Source organism: Caloenas nicobarica, chromosome 3, assembly GCF_036013445.1.
Source record: "Caloenas nicobarica isolate bCalNic1 chromosome 3, bCalNic1.hap1, whole genome shotgun sequence".
Classification (NCBI taxonomy): Eukaryota; Metazoa; Chordata; class Aves; order Columbiformes; family Columbidae; genus Caloenas; species Caloenas nicobarica.
Window position 1 is genome coordinate 74,624,445 of NC_088247.1, and position 23,036 is coordinate 74,647,480.

At 41.4% G+C, this 23,036-nt stretch overlaps 1 protein-coding gene across 1 annotated transcript in view; it reads right to left on the reverse strand.

Annotated features, from left to right (window-relative positions):
* Window positions 1–23,036, reverse strand: part of RPS6KA2 (ribosomal protein S6 kinase A2) — a 169,720-nt gene that overhangs the window by 76,064 nt on the left and 70,620 nt on the right. The window contains exon 3 of the mRNA XM_065630433.1: window positions 18,277–18,358. Within this exon, the coding sequence (XP_065486505.1) occupies window positions 18,277–18,358 (82 nt within the window). The remainder of the gene's footprint in view (window positions 1–18,276; window positions 18,359–23,036) is intronic.

The window sequence follows — 23,036 nt, forward strand, 5'->3', positions numbered from 1 at the left end:
GGGTGCTGCTCCCTGGGCTCCCTGCTGCCCCATGGAGCCCCTAGTGGCTGCGACCTCCTGCTTTTTCGCCACTGAGACATGAACTTGGATACCTCTCCCAGACCAAAAAAATCCAACAGACGCTGCAGGAGCTTAAGTGCGCTTTAGATTTTTGGCTGAAATTAGCCTGTGGGTTCAACCCTGTCATTAGAGAAGTACTGACCAACAGACCAGTGGCTTGATCAGATAAACCTCATGTCCTTATGCAGAGGTGAAATTTCAATTTTTGTGTATTTTTAAAAAGAACTGGACCAACTGAATATACACAGATGCGCTTGTGGCCAGGTAAACCCATCCCCCTGGCAAGGTCTGTGAGCAGCAGATGTGCAATGATATCCAATAAGTCGAATCCTGTGCTAATGTACAACAGCAAAGTCAGAATCACACCCCTTACAACCATATAAATCAGTTCTAGCTAACATTGTTAAAAACAAGCTGAATAAACGGCTCGATGAAGAGCAGAGAAAGGTGCCAGCTGCTAGTATGGTATTTCCTCAAAAAAACCCAAAACTTACAGCTGGAAATACATCTGTCTATGACTTGTGCAAAACTGAAAGCCTTCAACATCTCTGCATAGCTGCACCTGGGTCATCTTTTTTTTTGATGTAAAGCATATGTTCTATATAAATTTATTTACCTTACCAGATGCAAGATCCTGTCAAATGATCCATGAGGTGATACATTTGCTTCTTGAATTCTACTGTAACATACTCCTATTTTTTATTATATTTGCTTCAGCTGAACAGATGTATAATTATTATTATTACTATTGCAGGCAATAGCAAAAATTTCAATATTAAGTCTTACTGACAGGCAATAATTACCTATGCTTTAGGAATAGCTATAATTTCAAAATGACAAAGCAATAAGAGGGCTGGCCTTAGAATTCAGAGGTCCCAGTAAACACCATTAATCAGTAGCTCTGGGAATTATGATGACCTAAAGGGAGAAACTGATGGCTGCTTCATGTAGTTTTGCAATAAAGAAAAATTATTTATAATTGTTATGAAACAGATGGCCTTTCCCCTCTCACAAAATAGACATCTAAAATTTAGTTTCAACTTACAAGAATCCATCAGAGAAAAGATAACACAGGTACAAATAGTCTTCAATCGCATTCTTAAATACAGTCCAAAGAGGGCTGAATTTTCTCCAGGAAATACCTTTGGTATCACTGTTTCTCCTGTCAGACTTTAATTCCCTCGCAGCTCCTGCCTTGCTGCAGCACCAGCTAACTTGCATGCAGCTGCACAGGAGAGGAAGCTCCGAGCATCATGTTTCCTACCTGTAGCATTTCAGTATTAAATAAACATTTGCCTTGTGTTTGCTATTGTGATGTTGCTAAGTCAACAGGTGCAATGAATAAATTGTTTTTCTCTTGTCCTGCTTGAGATGGAGATGATCCGGAGGTCCAGGAACTGCCGGGTCTCTCAGGGTAAGTAGTTTCACCACTTGCCTTTAAAGCTTGAAGCCCAGTGTGGCTTAATCAACTGTTGCCACTCTTTGCTCTTTAAACACACCTGTTTTGTGGCTTTTATAGGCAGAGCTGAATAAATTTTGCAGGTCACTTCACTCTGAGAATGTGAGAACTGTCTGTGCTTTGGTATTCACCACAAATATGTTCTGCAGCATATCATGAAAGGCAAAAATACAGCTTTTATGATTGAAAGGTATTGGGAGTGACCACTAGCTCAGCAGTGAAATTGCAAAGACATTGCCTCTAATGCCAGCCTCCTACAGAGAAAAAAATGTTCCCTTTATTTAGTCTTTCCAGGCCTAAAAAGCCAGTTTTACTGAAAGGGAAGTTTCTTCTCCTTTAGGATCTTTGAGCAACTACCAGTTCACCTGCAAAGCCTGGCAGATGTGGAAGGGGGTGAAGGTGGTGCTGGAGCTCCCCAGGGAACTCCTTGCCACACTAACTCAGAGCAAAGTGCCCCTGCGTGAGAGTGATTTAAAGCCCATCCAAATCTCTTCTATTTTGTTATATAAGCCTCTACTATTTTGTTTAATGGCACAGTATGGAACCTTCTGCCTGGTCCAGTTCGGATGTTTATGGACAAGACCAACAATCTTTTGTATAATATTAAGTGAGAAATCCTGTAAGGAGTAGAAATGCGGTATTATCCCTCTGTGGAGAATGTATGTACTGAGATGCCGTCATTTGCCACCAGGGCAGTTTTGCTCATAGGCTGAAAGGATCTTGGAAAATGTTTTATGTATTGCTGCTTGAAACTTGTAATTTTGGACGTTTTCAAAGATGTTTTTACTGTGGGTTTTGTTCTGAATTGGAACAAAATGCCTAAATTCAGCAAGGTTTTCCAAAATGAAATTGTGAAAAATTGCTTTAGGTGCATCAGAGTACTGTTTTATTAAGGGCTTTAACTTATTTTTGATATATTATTTCTTAAACAGTAATTATAGTGTACAACTATAAAATAATTTTTAAAAATATATACAATCAAACCAGAGTATTCTGCTGAAATGCTCACTATCAATGTTTTTTCAAGAGAAATCTCACTCAACAGTCCTGTTCCTGTGGATAGAAGCTCAACCAGAAATGGTACACTTAATCTTTTCTTTATCAATCGCAATGCACATTCAGAAGAAGATGGAAAAATTTATGGGTACTTCAGGAAAAATATGTTCACTAAGCCCACCAGGAATTTTTAAAACAGAACTCCCATGCCTTCCAAGTATAGGATAAACAAACGAAAGTATGATGTAATGTTTTTGTGACTGGCCTAACTGGACAGTAGTTTGCAGCTTTATTCTGATAGAGGTAATGCAAGGCAGCAGCTGGACAGTGAGGTGCTTTTCTCAGAATGGAGGGTTTGGATGTATTGGTCATGGAGCACAAGACAAATGTTAATATTCACCCCAAGTTACGCAGAGCCCCGGCCATGGCTGAACTAGGCTGACTTCTCACTCTAAACACTTCTTCCATTAGGCTGCTTGGATGTGGTAAACACAGAGCCCATCCAACCCGACTTGCTCAAACAACAAGTTTTGGACAAGCATTTTAGCTACTGAATTCCAAATATTTTGGTTTGTGAAATGTGTAGCTAGTATATTTAAGGCAACACTGAAGAAGCTGGGATAGTGGCTTATCATCCAAATCCAAGGACACTCAGTTGATTTAGGAGATATGAAGCCCTGAGACAGCTTCTATTTGTAAACTATGCAGGACAAGGTTTATCAGGTTGCTTGCAATCCAGCCCCCTGAGCTACTTGCACACAAAATAGACGGGAATTTAGAACTCAAATATTTCAAGAAAATTGTGGCATTTAATGTCAATATCCAGGCAAACTAAACTTTTATTTTGCCCAGGCCCTGATACACTATACAGACAAGCTTAATATAGCTCTGTTGATATATTTGCCTCATAAAAATAAAAAAGCATGTGCGAGACAGCTGTCTGTCACTGAAGAAGCCTCCAGTCTCATCAGCAAGTATGGTGTGAAGTCAAGGCAAGGTCAGTTCCTAAATTAGAGCATAAGGAAAAGCCTGGTCTCATGTCGTTACTGATACATTGACTAAAGCTTTGCAACGAGCAAACCTTGGCCACACAAACAACAAGAAAAATCTGAGCTAGTGTTCTCTCCTACGAGGAGAGAAATACAGTGTTCAAACAAATGCAAATTATCTTTCAGTCTGGACTCAACTACCGTATAGGGATCCTTGTGGAAGATATGACTAAGTTCAGAGAGTCTCTGGGTGAAATCATGGCCATAAAACAAGCCAGTAGTAAAACTGCTGTTGACATTAATAGGATCTCACCATCTACATTTCAGTCCCTGTATACAGTTCTGAAAATACACGTAGCTGGTTGAACTCTAAAAGAATACATAACCGAAGAGGAAATTTTTTTTTTCTTATGTCACTGGGTAACTGCCAAGAGCTAAACATAAACCGTATTAAGCAATGACTACAAGGAGACAGGAGGAGAGCAGATAAATATTTAAATGATATAAACATGGAAGACAGAGAAGACTTATTTATCAAAATAAAAGAAAGGAATATAAATAGGAGGAGGTAAGTGAAACAGAAAAAGAGGAAATGGAAGCTGTGTTGGGCAAACTGTAACTGGATGAACCCCTACGGAAAAGAGTGAAGGGCTGGGATTGCACTCTCATCACTTGATACATTTAAAAAAAAACGAACAGAAAAAGTTAAATAATAATGTAGTAAGAAAGCAGCATGCTCTGGCTGCAGAGGAATGAGACTGCATCTTTCACTATGTGCTATTTTGCTGCATTGACTCCACTTCAACAGAGCAGGTTTTAAAATTTAAAAAAATTCTATGTTTCACTGCTATGCACGACTGTTTGGGAGACTGACTGAAACACAGCATTTGCACCAGGATTAATGTCTATAACATTATGTTAGAATATTCCAGCAAAGCAGAAAAAAACCAACCAAACCCCAAACATAAACTAAAAATTTGTATTGGGAATGGACTTGAATACCCTGTGAAGAATAACTATGTAAAGTTTATCTTCCACACAGTGCTTTTAATTCTGAGACCTCAACTTTACCAAGAGCCTTGGATCATTATGGCTGTTATCCCATAGGTGTAGCTGGAGGGTAATGCAGCTCCTCCGAGGCCACCTACCACAGTGGCCACCAGCCCTCTGACAGCCCTTCCAGTGACTGCTCTGCAAACCATACTCCTCACACACAGAGTGAAAACTTTCAGGCTTCCTCAGATCTTTGTTATGGAGGTTGCTTGCTTTGTTCTGCTTGTGAAAAAGTGCTCTCAAACCCTCTTGTGTGATAAACTATAGCAAACTGTCATAACAAGTCAAACTAATAAACAAGTCATAACAGCATGACATGGTTTCTGCGTATTTCTAATGAAGATGCATGTAAATAGTCCTCTGACACTGACAAATCTCATGTAGCAAGGTCAAGTCTTACACCTCATAAGCACCTCCTGTTTGCTCCATCAGTCTCACCTATAGCCACCCTTCAAATCCCTTCCATCCCTGCCCCAGTTCCAGGGCTGAACGGTTTGGGTCCTGCTGCTTCCCTTCTCTGCCAAGGGAAGCCACCGAGCACCCGCTCTGCCAGTGCTGGTGCTGAGCAGCCCTCTTTCCTCACAGCCTCCTCTCAGGTCCCAAGCAGAAAGAGGCAGGCAGGGGGAGTGAGGATGCTCTGGAGAAGCTGGCACACAGCTATCACCTGCTTCCCAACGTCGCAGAGAAGACTAGCTCTGGCCCTGTCTCACTCCCACCACAAAGCCTGGTCTTCCCCTTGAAACAACACCTGGGGGAAATGCTGCCCATGATCCATGACCCTCTCTTGCTCACCCTCCACTTCTTCACTAGCAGTTTTACCCTTCCTATTGTCTTTCCCTTGGCTCCACACACCAGATCACACCTCCAAGCCCGCTGCTAGCCCTGACACTTGGCATCGGGGATGGTAGCTTTCTGCTGGCCCAGAAAGCTGCCCTTGGGAATCTGGGGAGCACCAGCTCAGCTGGGGGCAGCTGAAGGGCTTCTGGAAAACGGGGATGTCCAGATTTCAGTAGGGTGGCAAGTCATCTAAATGAAGGCTGTGCATTTAGTGGGATGCTCTAGGAAGAGCCTCTTGGCTTTTTTGTTACCAAAGTCAAAATGTCCTGCCTAAGAAACCATCTTCTGCATAAAAGTCTGCTGCTGGGGGCTCACTGGAGCTGCTGAGCTACTGGCTATTTTTCTGAACAAAGCAGGAGAGCAGACACAAGTTGGGGGCCCATCCTTTTCCCTTTATGTGGAAAGTTTTCTAGGAGACAGAGAGAGGTGGGGTAAAGGTGATCCAAATGTGGGGAACACCATGTAAAACAAAAATACAAAGTAGTCCTTCTAAATGTACATTTGAAAATTTTTCTTTCTTATGATAACATGCAAGGGTTAAGTTAGTACCTGGATCCACTTACATCCTACCTAGATGTATGACATTAATGCTATACATTGTATAGCTTATTGTAACCATAATGAAAATGAAATTGAGTTGATTAGCATTGACAAAGCCTATAAAGCAGTACAATCCCATAAACCTGAAACTCCCTCTGAGCATGAAAGACAGCTCTGCGTTAACAGTGTTGACGATGACAACTGCCCACTAAATGGCAACTATGTCAAAGCAAAAACAAAGTCTGAAAGATGACAGGGCACACAGCACAATCATCTGAGTAATTCACTCTTTGCCTAAATTTACAAAATTTGGGAAAAGCCTGAATTGTTACAGAGGCACTGCTGAGAAAATGTCAGTTAAATTACTGCACCGTGGAAACCTCTCTAGTGTGTCACTAACAGTCACATGCAGATAGAAAACACTGTAGACAAAACAGAGGCTGACGTTGATGCTGATTGCTGGTCTGTCTTTGAACATCATCAAAACCTCCAACTTGGAGCAAATGCTGCAGCCAAGAGGAAGCCGTAACTGACATGTGTAACCCACATGAAGAGTATAAAAACACAGAAAATAATTTTGTCTCCGTTGAAGCAAATCCCAGATGGCAGGCTCCCACACTGGGCCATCTAACTGTTATGGAGTGCCAGCTGAGTGCTAGCACACCTCCAGCAGTGGCTGTGAACAGAACACCTGGCCAGATGTTTGGTGAAGGGTTACAAGCAATCCAGCTGCAACGCTGTGAGGAAAACCGCCACCAGCGCAATTGAGCCCCTGCCCTCTGGCACCACTCTGACTTAAAATGGTATTGAGCGGCAGTGTTGACCTCTCTGTTAATCTGTCCTCATGCTTGAAAGGAAATAACATTTTTCTATTGTATTATGGGAACCAGTAAAAGCAGTGGGATGCAACTCCCAGAGGATGCTTACGAATTTGGTTTCCAACCAACTATAAATGCACTGCAGTTGCAGGCAGCTGAAATTGGTTAAATGGCAATTATGTCAGATGCTCCAACTGGTGCAACTTATTCAGTGAACAGAACAAACAAATGCTTTTCATATAGATAATGGATTTGTATCACAGCCAAAGACTTGCAGAGTCCATCACAGAGGTTAAAAATCCCAGGAATATGTAGCTATTTTATTTCCAGTTTAGCTTTCCACTACAGCTACAAATTTATGCAAAAGTAAAGTTGATTCATAGCTGTGATTATTTCAAATAGTCAATGCATTATACAGAATAGATATTCCATATTGCAGCAGATTACACTTAAGTAGGGAGGAGTGTTAATAACGTCTCCATTAATATCTGACTATTACTTTTCATAAGGACATTGAGCACTGTGAAGAGGAGGCTGGCATAATTAGGTTAACATTACAGATATGGAAACTGAGAAGAGCAGCGGTAATAGCAGCTGGTTTATGTTCATGCAGCAGGATGGTGGCAGAGATACGAGCAGAGTCAAAGTCTTGCAACTCCTAAGCAGAGGTACCAGCTCCTATACTAATCACAGCTTGCCACGAAAGAACAGACTACATGACATAAATTCAAAGGAGATGAAGACTAAATACATTTGAGTCTATATTTGTCAAAAGAGCAATTTTTCTCTTCCTGTAATTCATATAGCTTCCTAGTAAAAACAACAAGCTCTTGGACATCGGGCAGGATTAAAAATTTCCCAGTGGTCCCTTCACGTGCTGCACAACTGACTTGATGGTTTACCAGCAATACTGTCTCTTTTTCAGCAGTGCTTTTCTAAAAATAAGAAGCAGTATAAGCAAACAGAAAGCTTACAAAGCTCCTTAAAGACAGCACAAGATAAGCGAGACACAAAAAAATCCAAACCCCAAGACCAGGCCAAAAGAAGAGCAGAAAAGCAGACTTTCACTTGAGGATTCCCATTTGGCCTGTGGGACACCAACCAGAAAGGCAGAAGGTAAAGGGCAGCAGGCAAGGTAAACTAGTGACCAGTTTTATGTTTTCACTAGTAAAGCCAGACTGGCCTGGGTACATCCTGCCCACTGATGTTCTGCTTGATAGACGGGGAATGGAGGGTGACAGCTGTGGGCAACCATGAAGAACTGAAAATAACCTCCAGAAATGTTGCTGTCTCAACCTTCAATGCAAAGAAAAGCTGTATTACAAATACTTCTTTGTATTTGGCTTTTCCTAGGAGCTTTCTCTGAGTGGGACTTCTCAAAGGAACAGACATTCAACATCTCAACAATATGACCACTGTCTGTCTTTGCAGCAGGACATTTTTCTGTGTTCAATTAAAAAGTCTGAATGTTCAATAATCTTCTTGGTAGAGTGGAGGCATTGCTACTACTGTAGTAACAAAGCATTCACAGAGGACTTGAGACCTGGAGCATATGGCCACAGCAGACCACATTTTGTTTAACGGCCACCTTTGACTTACCTAGCACTAGCAAAACTAAATCTTCTAACCCAGACACCTAGAAAAAATAACTCTGAGGAAGGAAAGGAAGATCAAAGATTCTCGGTCTATAGAAAATGGAGGCTAAACGTGATAACAGTCTTCAAGATGTGGAAAAAAAAAATGCAGAGAGGAAACTTCTCAGCGGAGAGGATGTGAACTAATGGCTTCAGCTGCGGCAAGGCAGATACAGGACAGATGTTAGGAAGTGGTTTATAATAGTAGATATAGAGACAGTTTAAGAACAAATTAGGCAAATATCTGTCAGGAATGACAAAAGCATAGCTGTGCCACCTCAGGTCACAGAGATCAGCAGTGGGACTTCTTCAGGTGCCTCCCAGCCAATGCTTCAGTAGTAATGAAAGGCACAGGGTGCCCTCCGAGAGCCCCACACCTGTGGGGTTACCTGGCACAGGCCTGGGCAGGGACACGAACCAGGCTCCCAAATCAGAACCACCGAGCTCCTGCAGCTGTCCTGGGGACTGGCCAGTCCTCGTTCCCAGGTACTCGGCCCAAGCAAAGCACGTGGTGCCCATCTCACTCCAGTTGTCCTTTTCTCTCCTCTTGCTGTACTTCCCATCTACTGCTGATGAGAGGGGTGTGAGGACTGACAAAGGCCATTGCACCTCCCAGTAAAAGTGGATTTTCTACAGATAAAATGGAATTGCCTAACAGTTGTCAAACTGGATAAACATTTCACTCATGGCTTCAGGAGAACTGTCTGCATAGTCTCTCAGTTCCTGAAACTACACCAAAAGCAACTAACAGCAATCTGGTACTTGCCAATAAAAGATATCCAATGTAGTCTTTTCCATAAAGTGAAAACCAATTTAGGAATAACTGCAAATAGCTGTCATTAGATACACAGTGCAATGAATACGACAAAAAGAATAATCCAGGGGAAAGCAAGCAGTAGTGAAAGCCCTTGATCAAGTCTACTATGGAGACTTCGAAGAATGAATTTCGGTCTGAAAGCATGTTACTGATGGTCTCTACAGGGGCTGCAGTTTCAAGAGTCTCCACTGCTACTAATTCACTGTGTCAAGCCTAGCAGGATCAATCAAAACTTTAAGGAGGTAAATGGCAAGTTGACTCAAAATTACAAGGTAATTTGGAAAATTGCTTTTTATTATCAAAAATGAAATTAGTATGATAGACTACTCATTCCTGAAAAAAACAGCCACCATTACTTGACTGGCTGGAATAGCCAGAGGACACATTCAAATGCAACTTGCAAGAGCTGCCACTTTTTTAGAAACTTTAAAGAAGTCGTTCTTTCCATATTTCATTGACAGAAGAGTATGACTCAACAAACGTTTAGAACAAACTTGTATAATTTGATCACAGGTGAAGAACATATCCTTTCTGCCAAAGAAATCAGTAGATTTTTCAGTGCTCTCTCTCTCTGACTTCAGATTTGAATCTCCGTGCTCTCCAGGGAATCATCATATGAGCACCTGAATAACCCAAGACTTTCAGCTGCTGCTAATGGGGCCCATGTAAGTGCTTTAGGATTAGAAGCTAAGGGTGTGGACACGTTAATCTAGCAAAAAGATGGAAAAAATTAGGACAGTTCTGTGCTATACCTAGTAAAAACCACAAACACAGGTGCACTCAGTGTCTTCATAGCAAAGCCTGAAACTTTGCCTTAAACCTGTGACTGCACTAGCAAACAGTGTGGTGCAGCCAGCAACCTGCAGAAGGTAACAGTGTATGCTTGGACCTGAGGTTGCCACACACTCCATGTTACACTTTGGTCCCATGGTGTAAATGCTCGCTGGAGGGCAGTCGGTATGCTCCTGGTTTAGTGTCGTCAGCGGGGAACCCAGCTTATGCGCTCTGAAACTGCTGTGCCCAGCAAACCAAGGCACAGCAAATGGCAATGACTGGAAGAATTGCTTCAAAAGCCCGGTCCAAGCCAAAGCATCTATGTTGTCAGATGCTAGGACTCTCATCACAGTTTCTACTACACCACTGAATTTCTCATGGAAAAAGCTGGGATTTGCTTATGAGTCCTGTCCTGTGCTCTCTTTGAGGAGAATAAAATGAAGCTATTTCAGGCAGCAACATACTACTGAAGCTGCATTCCAAATGAACATATAACCATGCAGTGAGCCATATTTTGATATTACATTTTGATATGTTATTACGGAGTGGTACTGGAATAAATGCATGGACAGAAAAGGACTCGGCGATATTGCTGTATTTAACTACAGCATGTATGACAAGTACAGAAGTGTGTCCTCCTATGTGAATCAGTCTGGCTGAATGACAGGGAGAAAGACAGGGAGATTGAATATAATTTTTACCAGTATTTAGGCAAAGACTTAATAATTCTGTGCTCCTTAGGAAAACAGGAAGAATTTGCTGTCTAGCGACCTGAGCAACACTTTTAACGAGGTGACCCTATACAGAGCTCAACAGTCAAAATTTTCATGAATTTTCATGAATTTTCTTTGGCACTAAGGAAATGCTCCATGAGGAACAACAGGCTTTTGTGTAAAAATAAACTAGCCAAAATGTGCCCTTGCTACAAAGCAGAGAGCATGTTTAACATCCAGAGTTCATTTGTTGAATATCTTAACTGTAAGTATTTTTGCTTGATAATAGGATCTTCACAATGCACTTGGCATTGTGAAGAAGCTGTAAGCTAATTTAATTGGGACTTCATAGAATGATAAGTCCCACACAGCTTGAATAGAAAGAGGCAATCTTTAAGTAATGCATGCTCAGGTTATCTTTATAGGCAAAAGTTTTCCCTTCTCAATCAAACGTGAATCCAAACACAATACAGAATCACTAAAGAATATTAAGTATCTAATCCAGAAGCTACAATCTCAATGAACGTAGGTCAATGCTCTTTAGCAAACATTATGGAAATAAACTTCCAGCAATGCTCTTTGTCATTTTTGACCTGTTCAGTCTTCTGTATATCCAGGCTGGGATGATCTATAATATTTGCTGACACACGAGCTGGTTTCCTAACCACAGTTCATTTTCTTTGTAATATATGAACACATTATTCTCCACAGTCCATTAGAAACATCCTAAGTGAGCTCTCTCAAATGTACTGTACCCTTTCCTCCTCCAGAAAGCAGGCCCCAGATAAGCTAACTTTTTAGGGGAGGAAGAAAGTGGTTGTCTGATGAAAAAAGCCTTGCAAAGGCACAGTAAAGCCACAGCCCAATGGTGACATCTGAGCATTGAAAGCTGAATATCTTCCAGGTTTCATTTTCAAAACTCACAGGACGAAAGAAAGTTCTGCTTCCTTGGATGACAGCTACTAATTCCAGCTTGCTCCTAAATTTTGATGGGCAAGGTTGGCGTGTTCTGCAGCTCAGCATGCAGCTGGAGATCTTCTTGATTCCTCGCCCACAAAGTTTGCATGCGAGTTGGCAAGGTACAGATGGTGATCCAAGACCATTGCTGCGTGGCTGAGCACATACCTACTAGGCTGATCTTCACATATTAGAGCCAATTGCGAAATATATAGAGGAAGCAAATGTCATTGTGTTTGTGCACACAGAAGTTGCTGTTTCCTTCCCAGATTTTCCTCTCTCCGTTGAAAATTCAGTGTATGGCTGTCTGCAGAGAGGGGTGAGTCCTTGTCTCGGCTGGCTCCTTATGGGAACTTTCAGGTCCAGCAATGTTTTTTTTTAGTTCAGAGCCATGACATTTGGAGAGTTACAATTCTCAGAGTGAAGAAGCCATATGTGGGCAGCAGTTCCTGAGGATGCGGAGCATGCAGCCTTTCCTCCAAACAGCAGGGCAAGGGAATTTCTGCTGTGGGGTCTGAACTCAGAGGAAACTGGATGTGTGGTCAAAGACTTCCCTGGTGACTTGTTTAGAAAAGGCTAATAAGAGGCTCAGAAGAATATAAAAAAGATTGAAGAACACTTTAAGAAAAGATAATAAACCAAAATTTAAAGGGTGAACCTGGGTGAATGACGGGGCCTCAGTGAAATAGGACAAGACACCTTGAAAATCTCAGCACCTAGGTTTATCTGAGGTGAAGGTTCTTTTAAAGTCCTGTCTTATAAGGGTAAATCGTCCTCAGTTTTTTGTTTTGCTGGATTTTTGTCCCCTTCGGACCAGACAGAAACCACTGGGAGTTCAATATCTTAGATCTAAACACCACAATAATTGTAGAGAAACTGAGTCACATATAGCTGAAAACTGAAGAAGGCACTTCAGTTGGTGTTCAAAGAGGAAAGCTACTACTACAATTTTATCTATGGTTCAGATGGAAATCACAGTCCAGCTGGTGACATCTAAGTTAGCTGTTCAATTTAGTGTATAATTAATATAAATGATCTAACATTCCCAAGAACACCACAAGCTCTCTGTGAGTCACTAAAGCCACTCTCAGCGCTTACTGCATCTATAACCGTCACATGCGCTCAGAGCAACTGTAAACCCATAAGCCTAGTGGCTAAGACTGAGGGGATCATAAACTGCAAAGCACTTCAGAGCTTTTAACAAAACGGATTATAATTTCTAAACCCCATAAGCAGAAATAGGCAGACTTTCTCTGTTATCATACGAATAGCTTCCAGTGCTGAGATTTACACAGTTCATTACCAACAAGATAGGCAGATACAAACTACTTCCTTGTGACCCAATCACATGACCTTCGCTAGGTTATCACTGTAATGTTTACAAAGTTCAGAAACGTTATGTCAGTGAATTATGGCTTCATGCCACTTTCTCTAAAATAGCATGTCTGCTGGAGAGATGGGTGTTTAATTTTGTAGCCCTTATGTTCCAGCACCGAAACCTTGTGGTGGGTTGACCCTGGGTGAATGCCAGGTGCCTGCCAAAGCCACTTTATCACTTCCATCCTCAGCTGAAGAAAATATACTGAAAGGCTCATGGGTCAAGACAGGGACAGAAAGAGATCATTCGCCAATTGCTATCGTGGGCAAAACAGACGTGACTCGGGTAAATTAGTTTAATTTGTTACCAGTCAAATCAGAGGAGGATGATGAGAAATAAGATCAAATCTTAAAACACCTTCCCCCTCTCCTCTGCCCTCTCTTCTTCCCAAGCTTAACTTTACTCCTGAATTCTTTACCTCCTTCCCCTCCTGGAGCAGCACGGGGGGACGGGGCATGTGGGTCGTGGTCAGTTATCACATGTTGTCTCTGCTGCTCCTTCCTCCTTAGGGGGAGGACTCCTCACACTCTTCCTCTGCTCGAGCATGGGGTCCCTCGCACGTGAGACACTACTCTATTAACTTCTCCAAAGTGAGTCCTTCCCATGGGCTGCAGTTCTTCATTAACTGCTCCAGTGTCTGTCCCTTCCATGGGGTGCAGTCCTCCAGGAACAGACTGCTCCAGCATGAGCTTCCCATGGGGTCACAGCCTCCTACGGGCATCCACCTACTCCAGCCTGGGGTCCTCCACGGGCTGCAGGTGGAGACCTGCTCCATCATGGACCTCCATGGCTGCAGGGGGACAGCCAGCCTCGCTGTGGTCTGCATGGGACTCTGCTCTGGTGCCTAGAGCACGTCTTCCCCTCCTTTTTCACTGACCTTGGCATCTGCAGAGTTGTTTATCTCACAAATTCTCACTCCTCTCTCCTGGCTGCAATTGCTGTTGTGCAGCAGCTTTTTTGCCTTCTTAAATATGTTATCCAGAGGCGCTACCACTGTTGTTAATGGCCTCAGCCTCGGCCAGTGGTGGGTTCAACTTGGAGCCAGCTGGCACTGGCTCTATTGGATATGGGGAAAGCTTCTAGCAGCTTCTCACAGAAGCCATCCTTGTAGCCCCCCCACTACTAAAACCTTGCCACACAAACCCAATACAAAACTGTTGGGGATTTATGGGCACTTCACAGGTGTTTAATGAGGCTTACACTGCAAGCATTCTAAGCAGCTCTTGTTCACAGAAACCTGAAGCACATCCAGTAAAGCCAATGGAGCCTGAGACACCTTGATGGAAATATTGAGTGAATCAAAATAATCAGCCTGCCCTTTCCTTCTGTCCCAGCTTTGCTGGTGAATACAAGGCACACCTATACACAGAACAAACAGTCTGTTTTCTTGCTGTTTCCTCAGTCTCATGGTGCCTGGCAGTCAAGACTCAATGATATACATCTGTAAGTTTTTAAACATTTAGATCAACTTTATTCTCTTTCATTTTTTAATCCAAAAAAACTGATTTTCAACAAAAAAAAGTAGCATGTAATGAGGACATGAAAGCATCATTTTAAGATGGTATTTAATAGTAGTATCCAATGACACTCTGAAAGGCAGAAGTCTCATTCTCAGAAGGTATTTAAGTGCCTAAATCTCTTTGAGCACCTGGACACCCTCAAAAAGGTTTGTGTTTGCAAAGTTGTTAGGGTTCAACATTCAATGCTATTCAATAAATAGCATTTCAAAGTCAGGTGAGTTATACACACATGCAGCCTTGAATCTGATGTATTTGTTTTTTGACACCTAACAGACATTAATATTCTCAAACATTTTGGACAAGGTTTTCCTAAATGTAATAATTAGAATGAAATGCTTGTCTAGTTTCTTCAGGAAGTTCTCAGCTTTAAAAACCAGATATCCACAAGGTCCTTCAAAAGTAAATGAGGTGTGAAGTAAAGAAACTTGTGTGTGATGCTGTCATTTACAACTGGGAGGAGAAGTGGCTTTCTCACTTTGAAGGATCTATGCTGTTATAAGTGCTTATTCAGATATACTCTACATTTAATATGAACCTTCAAGAGGTAACGATTAATTTCATTTTCACAAATGTTTGTGTGTACAGCATGTGCCTCTGCAAAATTTTACAATCTAAACCAGAATATTTCGGAGTCTAATTCTCTCTTCTCAGCAGGAGCAGTTCTGCTGTTTAGCAGATCTTTTTCAAACTTAAATCGACAAATGTAATTGATCTACAAAGTCTCTTTTGTATCAAACAACTTTTCTGAGCTGTAAATGCTTGGAGTTGCTACACCGTTCTTCTACTACCCTTTGCTATTGGTGAAGTTGACATCATGCTAACACAGGACGATTACCCTGGAAAGAAGTAGGAGGGAGCAGAATCACTGGAGGAAGCACTGTTTTGGACTTCTCCTTCTTCTTAAACTTTACCAGTCAGCCACAGCCAGAGTCCAGCTCCTGGGACAGGAAACCCTTTGGCAGGATCCACTATGGCTGCTCTTTAGAGCAAGGTATGAAGCTCTTTTTAACCAGTCACTCCTGAAGGCATTTAACTTCCTCACATTCTTTTTTATCCAGGCTTTCATTTTTCAGACTAGTTCAGAAAAGAAAAAACAGTTACCCTTTTCTTTGCCTTTCCCTTTCCTCCATTTTATGCATTTTGAAAATCTGTTTCACTGAAGAAAATAACTGCTATGCTATTTAGGGCTGCATGGCCACGTCAATGGCACTGGCACCAAGAGCTTTGACTTTCCTGCTCCATGTTGTACTGTGCAGCACAGGTTAGGAAGCAAAACCATTCAAAAATTTGTCTCGTAGCATGCCTTTTCTCAGTAAATACTGAATGTAGTGCTAACAAATACTTATGGCTTTGCTCCCATTACTTGACATGGTAATAAATACTTCACCTGAGGGTGGCTTCCAGCCTTTTTGAGTGTAGGAAGGCAGTGGCAATTCAGCACTCTCACTTAAAAGATGAAATTATGCTGTCAGAAATACTATCTCTGTGCCAAAGTTACATGGAAGCTCACTGACAACAATCCTTATCATTGCTCTTCTCGCTTGCACTGTGCCAATGGGGTTTTGCCTTCTCTTTTGTACTCTGAGTTAATTCGCTGTCGAGTATAACTTGTAGAAACTACTGTGGACAAATTAGTTTCTACTGATGTGCTAGTTATCTTGATGTTAATGGAAAATCCAGAGCTACCAGTCAGAGGGGTAAAATATACTGAATGTGAGAGAAATACAATCCAACAAAATCACAAAGCAGCCTCAGGTTTTGGATCTTGAGACCCTTGCTTGAGAAAACAATAAATAGCCTGCTGTAACAGCCAAGGGAAGAGAGAAACTGATTCTGTGGTATAACAAACTGAGGAACTGCAAACACAAAGGTGACTGCTCTTGACAGAACAGAAATTTGGTGGAACACTTTGGGTAGTTTAAAATCACCATCTAAATTTTGAGATTTCCTAAAATACTAATATAAGGCAAGTTGGGGTTTTTTTTCCTTTGGTTTTTTTTTTTTTTTTTTTGGTTGGTTGGGGGTTTTTTTGTTTGTATTTAGTTTTTTGTTTGTTTTGTTGGTGGTGGTTTTTGTTTGTTTTGTTTTGTTTTTTCCACAGTGAAATCTTAACATTACAGATTTAGCTATCAAATATTGAGTAACAATCATGTATTTGGGGAGGCAGGAGAAACCCTCCTCCTCTCCAAGCCTTTTCTGCTCAACACACCTCACAGTTATACAGAAGAAGAGGGAATACCCAATTTTAACCTTGAGTGAAAAGTTCTGGGTTGTCAAAAGAAACAGAAACCAGTTTCTGGTACGTGTTGACATCAGAGAGGTCACACAGTCCTTCCTCAGATGCCGTGCCTGGCAGAAGAAAGCTTTCCCTGGTGGGGAAGGCTCTGGGAGATTGGTTGAGCTCAGTTTGGGCACTTCACGGTCCTACTCTTGGTTGAGAAGTCAGAGAATCACTCTATTATACGCATTGTGTACACAGGCTTGACCTTTTACTTTTGATGTATTACACCAAGTACTATTTAAGTGGTTATTTACACCACGCTGTTCGGCCAGAACAAACTTTCCCATCTACGTTCCAAACAAAAAGATCAGCACGCCAGCATCGCTTCAAACTAACATTTCTTTGAAAAAGCTTCCTTATGGGAAATGACTGTGTAAATACCTGGTTTACCACTTCCCCATTTTGACTAGTTCTCAGAAGAGTTGCAGCGTCTGCCTGCCATCACCTGCTGTAACTCTACCTTGCAATTACAGGCAGCTTCATTCTTCTTTTGGTTCCCCAAATTGAGGCCTGTTGAAGCAATTTGGATTTTTGAAGTCATCAGGCCTATGTCAAAATGATCTCTCTTCAGATTACGGTAGAAATTTAGACACTATACTGCATTGTGCAAACCCATACTGTCCAAGGAAGAAGGAAAGAGCTGCTTTGGGCAAAATGAATGCTGTCTGCCTCATCTGCAAAAAGTGTCAGGCTTTTAAGAGGAAAAAACAGAGTACAGTGCTGGGTCAGGGAAAAAAGAAGACACCCGGATCTTCCTGACTCTGGGCAGCAACAAACGGTAAGTATTTCAGCTGAGACCAAACTCACTCTGTTTGCTTTTCAGTCCTATGCATTACTAGAAATTTCTTTTTGGTCTGAGTGAGGCTGTAGCAGCCAATGGCTCCAGAAGAGGATGACCAGCTTCAGTCATCAGTCATTTGGCCCCAGCCTACTGGACACCATGCACTGACTAGTCTTGAGCTAGGAAACAGCATGATCTCAACGACCTTAGAATGATTCGTTGCACTTGAAAATCTGCTTCAATGAATTTTCAGGCATATAGAGAGAAGCACCAGTTGGAAGGCCTTTCTAGCCAGCAGGAGTCATGTTTTACTTCAGCAATTTAAAAATACATAAGTTTACTTCCGCAATAGACAGATACTGCTACTGCAATGTGAATTAATATATACCAAATAAAAGTCCTATAAAAAACACGAAGAAGGGAAGAAAGCATGCAGCTAGAAAACTCCGAAGCCCTGTTTTCCTGCACCCACACTGTATGTAGGCAATGTTTTTTGTCTATGCTTTTTAAAAATATTTACTATAGTGAGGAAGAATTTTGGAGGGTAGCAAAACCATACTTGTGTACTCTTATATACCATGAGACAGCAGCAATGTAAAAAAATGACAAAACAAGTAAATGACAAAGTAGCACAGAAACAGAGACCGCAGCCACTGTCCCAATCCTTACCTTTCAGAGTTGCCTTCTTGAGTACCTTCATAGCATAAAGCTGACCTGCATCAGACCCTTTGATTTTCCTCACCAGAAATACCTGTAAAAAGCAGATATCTTGTGTAGATCAGTACTGAACTTCCAGTTACAAGCCTTTCTGCGTTTGATAAAGGAATAGATTCAGAAATCCTAGTGAAAACTATTAGCTGAAAGTAGTTTGTATCTATTTCACCTGCAATTGGTTGAAGTAGCTCTGGAAAGCTTCATTTTTAAGCCTTTATTCCCTCACAAAGAAACTACGTTCAACATTATTAATTACCCTTACCCATTCAATCAGTATGTGCACATCTCTCCATATTCTGACCAGCTTTACATGAAAAAAAGTTATGTCTCCTTTGTGCTTGGGAATGAGCAGTGTCTCAAAACTATTGCCATCAACTAAATTAAGGTGAAAAAATAATTTGGTTTAATTTATGCTGTAAGCCATGAATGGTGACTAGACTAAGTTGTATTATAACTGAAGCAAAATGTTCATACAGCTGAAAATCTGGTTATGCATACTTAAAAAAAAAGTAACAAATAGCTTATTATAATAAAGACAACTTACCCTGTTGTAGTTACCTATGTTACATCTTCTGACAGTGTAAAAATTTGTCATTGAAATAAAATAAGACTGTAGCTAAAATTGTGATCTTTTTTGTTTTACTCTGCAGCTATTTCTTTTCTGCCCCTGAATGCATCTGAACACTGGAGGGGTAGTGAACAAAGTAATCAGTAATTTAGTTTGGTCTTTATAAGACTTTCAGTATTTTCATAACTGAAAATAAAATAAAGAAAACTTCTAGCTGATTCCTAGGACTCACTCTACTGAGGTCAGAAATACCAGACAACAGTGTCTCTCTTTTATTTCAGCACTTTGCTACTGGACAGAAGCAGGAAGTGAAGCCAAATACGAAAAGAAATGTAAGGCCTCATATGCAGCATATACGTGTGACGAGATAAATTATCAAAGGCTAGCTAAAATAACATAACTAATGAAAGCTTAGTTGGATTACAAAAATCTGTGACAATTATTTTATTCCTTGCCTGTTCAGGAACCATGCAGCTTTCTTAACTGCCTCCACCCAAAATATAAAACGACAAAAAAAGAACAGAGGAAGTCTGTTTCTAGCACATTATTTGCGAGTTGAAAGACTCTTCCTCCTGCAAAAAATAATAGCTGTAAACAGATTATAATTTTCTGAAACAACCCATAAGGAAATGTTTGTGAGGAGAGAGAAAAACTTGTAACAACTAGCTAGAGAAGCTGAAAAAAAAAAAAAGGCTAAATTATCTTTGAACACCTCAACCAGGGCTCTTACATCTGCACAGCATAACAGCTACAACACTTCTACAATATGATCGGATACCTTTTTGTTGAGACTTTCCTTTTCAAGATGTTTCCTCTGCATACGAGTGCACACAGTTCCTCAGCTGAGCTGCCCTAACTGGCTGAGCTCAGGCACATGTTGCTTGTTCCCACCTCCTGTTTCCCAGTTCAATGAACACACAGATATCTCTGGTACTCACAACTGTAGGAACAAATGATGAAATCTGGATGCAACAGGAACACATAAGAATTTCTGCAGTGTTTTTCATTAACTTTCATGGATAAATTAAACTCAGCTGCTGCAGCATTAACAGGAAGTCAATTCATTTAGAAGTTTGGCTAGACAGAGAAAAGTTGGGATATTTTTCTATCTAGACCAAGTAAAGGAGTTAATTTTTGCATTACATTGAAAGAAAGAAGAAAGTCAAAGGCAAGCTTGCCCAAACATTAGATTTTCAGCTGTATTATTCTTCTGTAAAAATGGTTATGGAATCTTTATCCAAAAAAACCAAACCCTTAAGATTTTAAGCTGTACTGCACATAGAAAAGCACAGCATGCTGCACCTGCAAAAATATTGGACTGCAGTTCTATAAATATCTGCCATGTAATCTTGCAAAGCTCGTGATACCCATATTGCAGTAATAAGCAAAATTATCAATTTATGTTACTAGTCATTAGTCAGCTGCTCCCTGTAGCAGAGGATAGAGCACTTGTCTGCATTCCCTCCAAACCGGATGAGTCAAGAACACTGTGTGCTGTTTCAGAGGACATCAAAATAATCATCAAACCAAAAAGGAAACAGAACAAATGAAAATGCACTGTATTGCAAAATGAAGTTGTCCTTCTGATTATTCTTAAAGTAACATTGTGACCACCAAGTGGTTTTGGAGTGATTACTTGACTGGTTATGTTAGCTATACCAGACTAGTTTGCCAGAATAGAACTGGCATGTGGCTGAGCATGACTTTCAATTCTCCAGTTTAACAGGCATGCAAATGCCTCAGGTTAGTAATACCTGAACTACCAAAACTCCCTTAGCTGGATAACAGGTACGCCACCTAAATCCTAACCTAGAAAGCTGACACCAAAGACATCTTCTCCAATCCTATAAGAAATTGTTTAGGCCTTAGGTGAACAACTTGAAAACCAACTGGTTTCTATCCCCAGAGACTTATGGATTTGAGTAATTGGCTCATCTACACAAATGCACAAGAAACACAGTGCAGACTTCCCTTCTCTGTGTCTTTTCTGCTCTGGGGAGTTTACTCACCTGTTTCAAATACGATACAGAAAGTGGTTTGTAATCACAACCAGCTCCAAACAGGTATAATGTCCACACACACATTCTGATCCCCCAAGTGAACTGGGTGGAACATGTCCCAGAAATCAGATCTCCTTTTGGGATGGTGACAAAGACTAGGCATTTTGCTTATAAGATGTTTAAAGCTAGAAGGTCAAATCTGACACTTAATGAAATACATCAGTACAATCTAAAATAGCCGAAGAACATTTCTAAACTTCTTCTACATGAATATGAAAACTGGCCATTCTATCTCAGTTGCTTTTACAAAAAAGTTTTTCTTCACTTATTCTTCTCCTTCTTGTATTGAATCATACACTAAATCTATTTTTGAGTTGTCTGATTTTTCATATGTCTTTAATATTTGAAACTCAAATATCACTATTGTACTCTCAAGCAATTCTCTAGATCAAAACTTTGAAGTGAATGCTAACTTTCCTAATTTCTCGCATCTCAGGGAACTTTTAACAGACTTGCTTATCAATATAATTCTGGGATAGTCAGGAAGTTGATAAATACTCGCAATGTAGCTTCTTTCAGGAATAAAGCTAAAGGCCCTGACTCATTGTTAGAATGCTCACTTTTGTGCTGAGTACCTCAGCAGATTTTAGGCGTGAGTCAGTTCCTCAGGTTAGCCAGAATGACCCACCATGGCAGGCTGGGAAATATTTTTTTAAAACCTCACAAAATAATATATCTAAAAGGATAAGGACCTCCATAGAATCACAGAATAGTTTGGGCTGGAAGGGTCCAACCCCCCTGCAATGAGCAGGGGCATCTTCAACTAGATCAGGTTGCTCAGAGCCCCGTCCAGCCTGGCCTTGGATGTCTCCAGGAATGGGGTATCTACCACCTCTCTGGGAAACCTGTTCCAGTGTTTCACCACCCTCATTGTGAAAAATTTCTTCCTCATATCTAGCCTGAATCTCCTCTCTTTTAGTTTAAAATCATGACCCCTTGTCCTGTTGCAAAAGGCCCTGCTAAAAAGTCTGTCCCCACCTTTCTTATAAGTCCCTATTAAGTACTGAAAACCACAAGGTCTCCCTAGAGCCTTCTCTTCTCCTGGCTGAACAACCCCAACTCCCTCAGCCTGTCCTCACAGCAGAGATGTCCCAGGACTCTGATGATTTTGGTGGCCTCCTCTGGACTCTTTCCAACAGGTCCATGTCCTTCCTGTACTGAGGGCTCCAGAGCTGGATGCAGCACTCCAGGTGGGGTCTCACCAGAGCAGAGGGGTAGGATCAACTCCCTCGACTTGATGGCCACACTTCTTTTGATGAGCCCAGTATACAGTTGGCTTTCTTGGCTGAGAGCGCACATTGCTGGCTCATATCCAGTTTTTCATCCACCAGTACCTCAAAGTCCTTCTCCACAGGGCTGCTCTCAACTCCTTCATGCTCCAACCTGTATTGATACTGGGGGTTGCCTCAACCCAGGTGGCCTTATTAGACCTCATGAGGTTCACATCGGCCCACTTCTGGACCTTGTCCAGGTCCCTCTGGACGGCATCCCATCCCTCAGGTGTGTCAACCGTACCATTCAGCTTGGTCTCGCCTGCTTGGTTTAAATTAGGCTCACTGTTCCACAGGGTTCAAAGTCTTATTTATTTAAACTATGGAAAGAGTTTAAGTCTGAATTGACTCCTCCCTATTTCTCTCCGTCTTTCCTTCCTATTCCTATTTCTAACTAACACACCCCACTGAAAAACTACCTTTGCGATTAAGAAAAGTCCAGACTTCAAATAAAAATGTTGTTTCTACACAAATTAGCTTCAGATAAAAATGTTGTTTCTACACAAATTAACTTTTCCACCACCCCTCCTCCCCCCACCATGCTCTAGCCACAATGATTCCTCTCTTCAGCACTGGTATTTGACTCCACAATCCTCTCAACAAAGCATATGGGCCTCTGAGTGTGACCTAAAGAGCAGTCTGGGACTTCAAAATGTGCTTGGGATCCCATCGGTCCTCAGCATGAATTGAGCAGCTCAATTATTTAAGCCATTACACCCTTCACCCAAGCAGCAGTAGCACACTCACCTCCCTGGTGGGTAGGTCAGAAAAAGGGAGGGGGGGTCTAATTTTATAAACAGTGATTCTTACTAATGC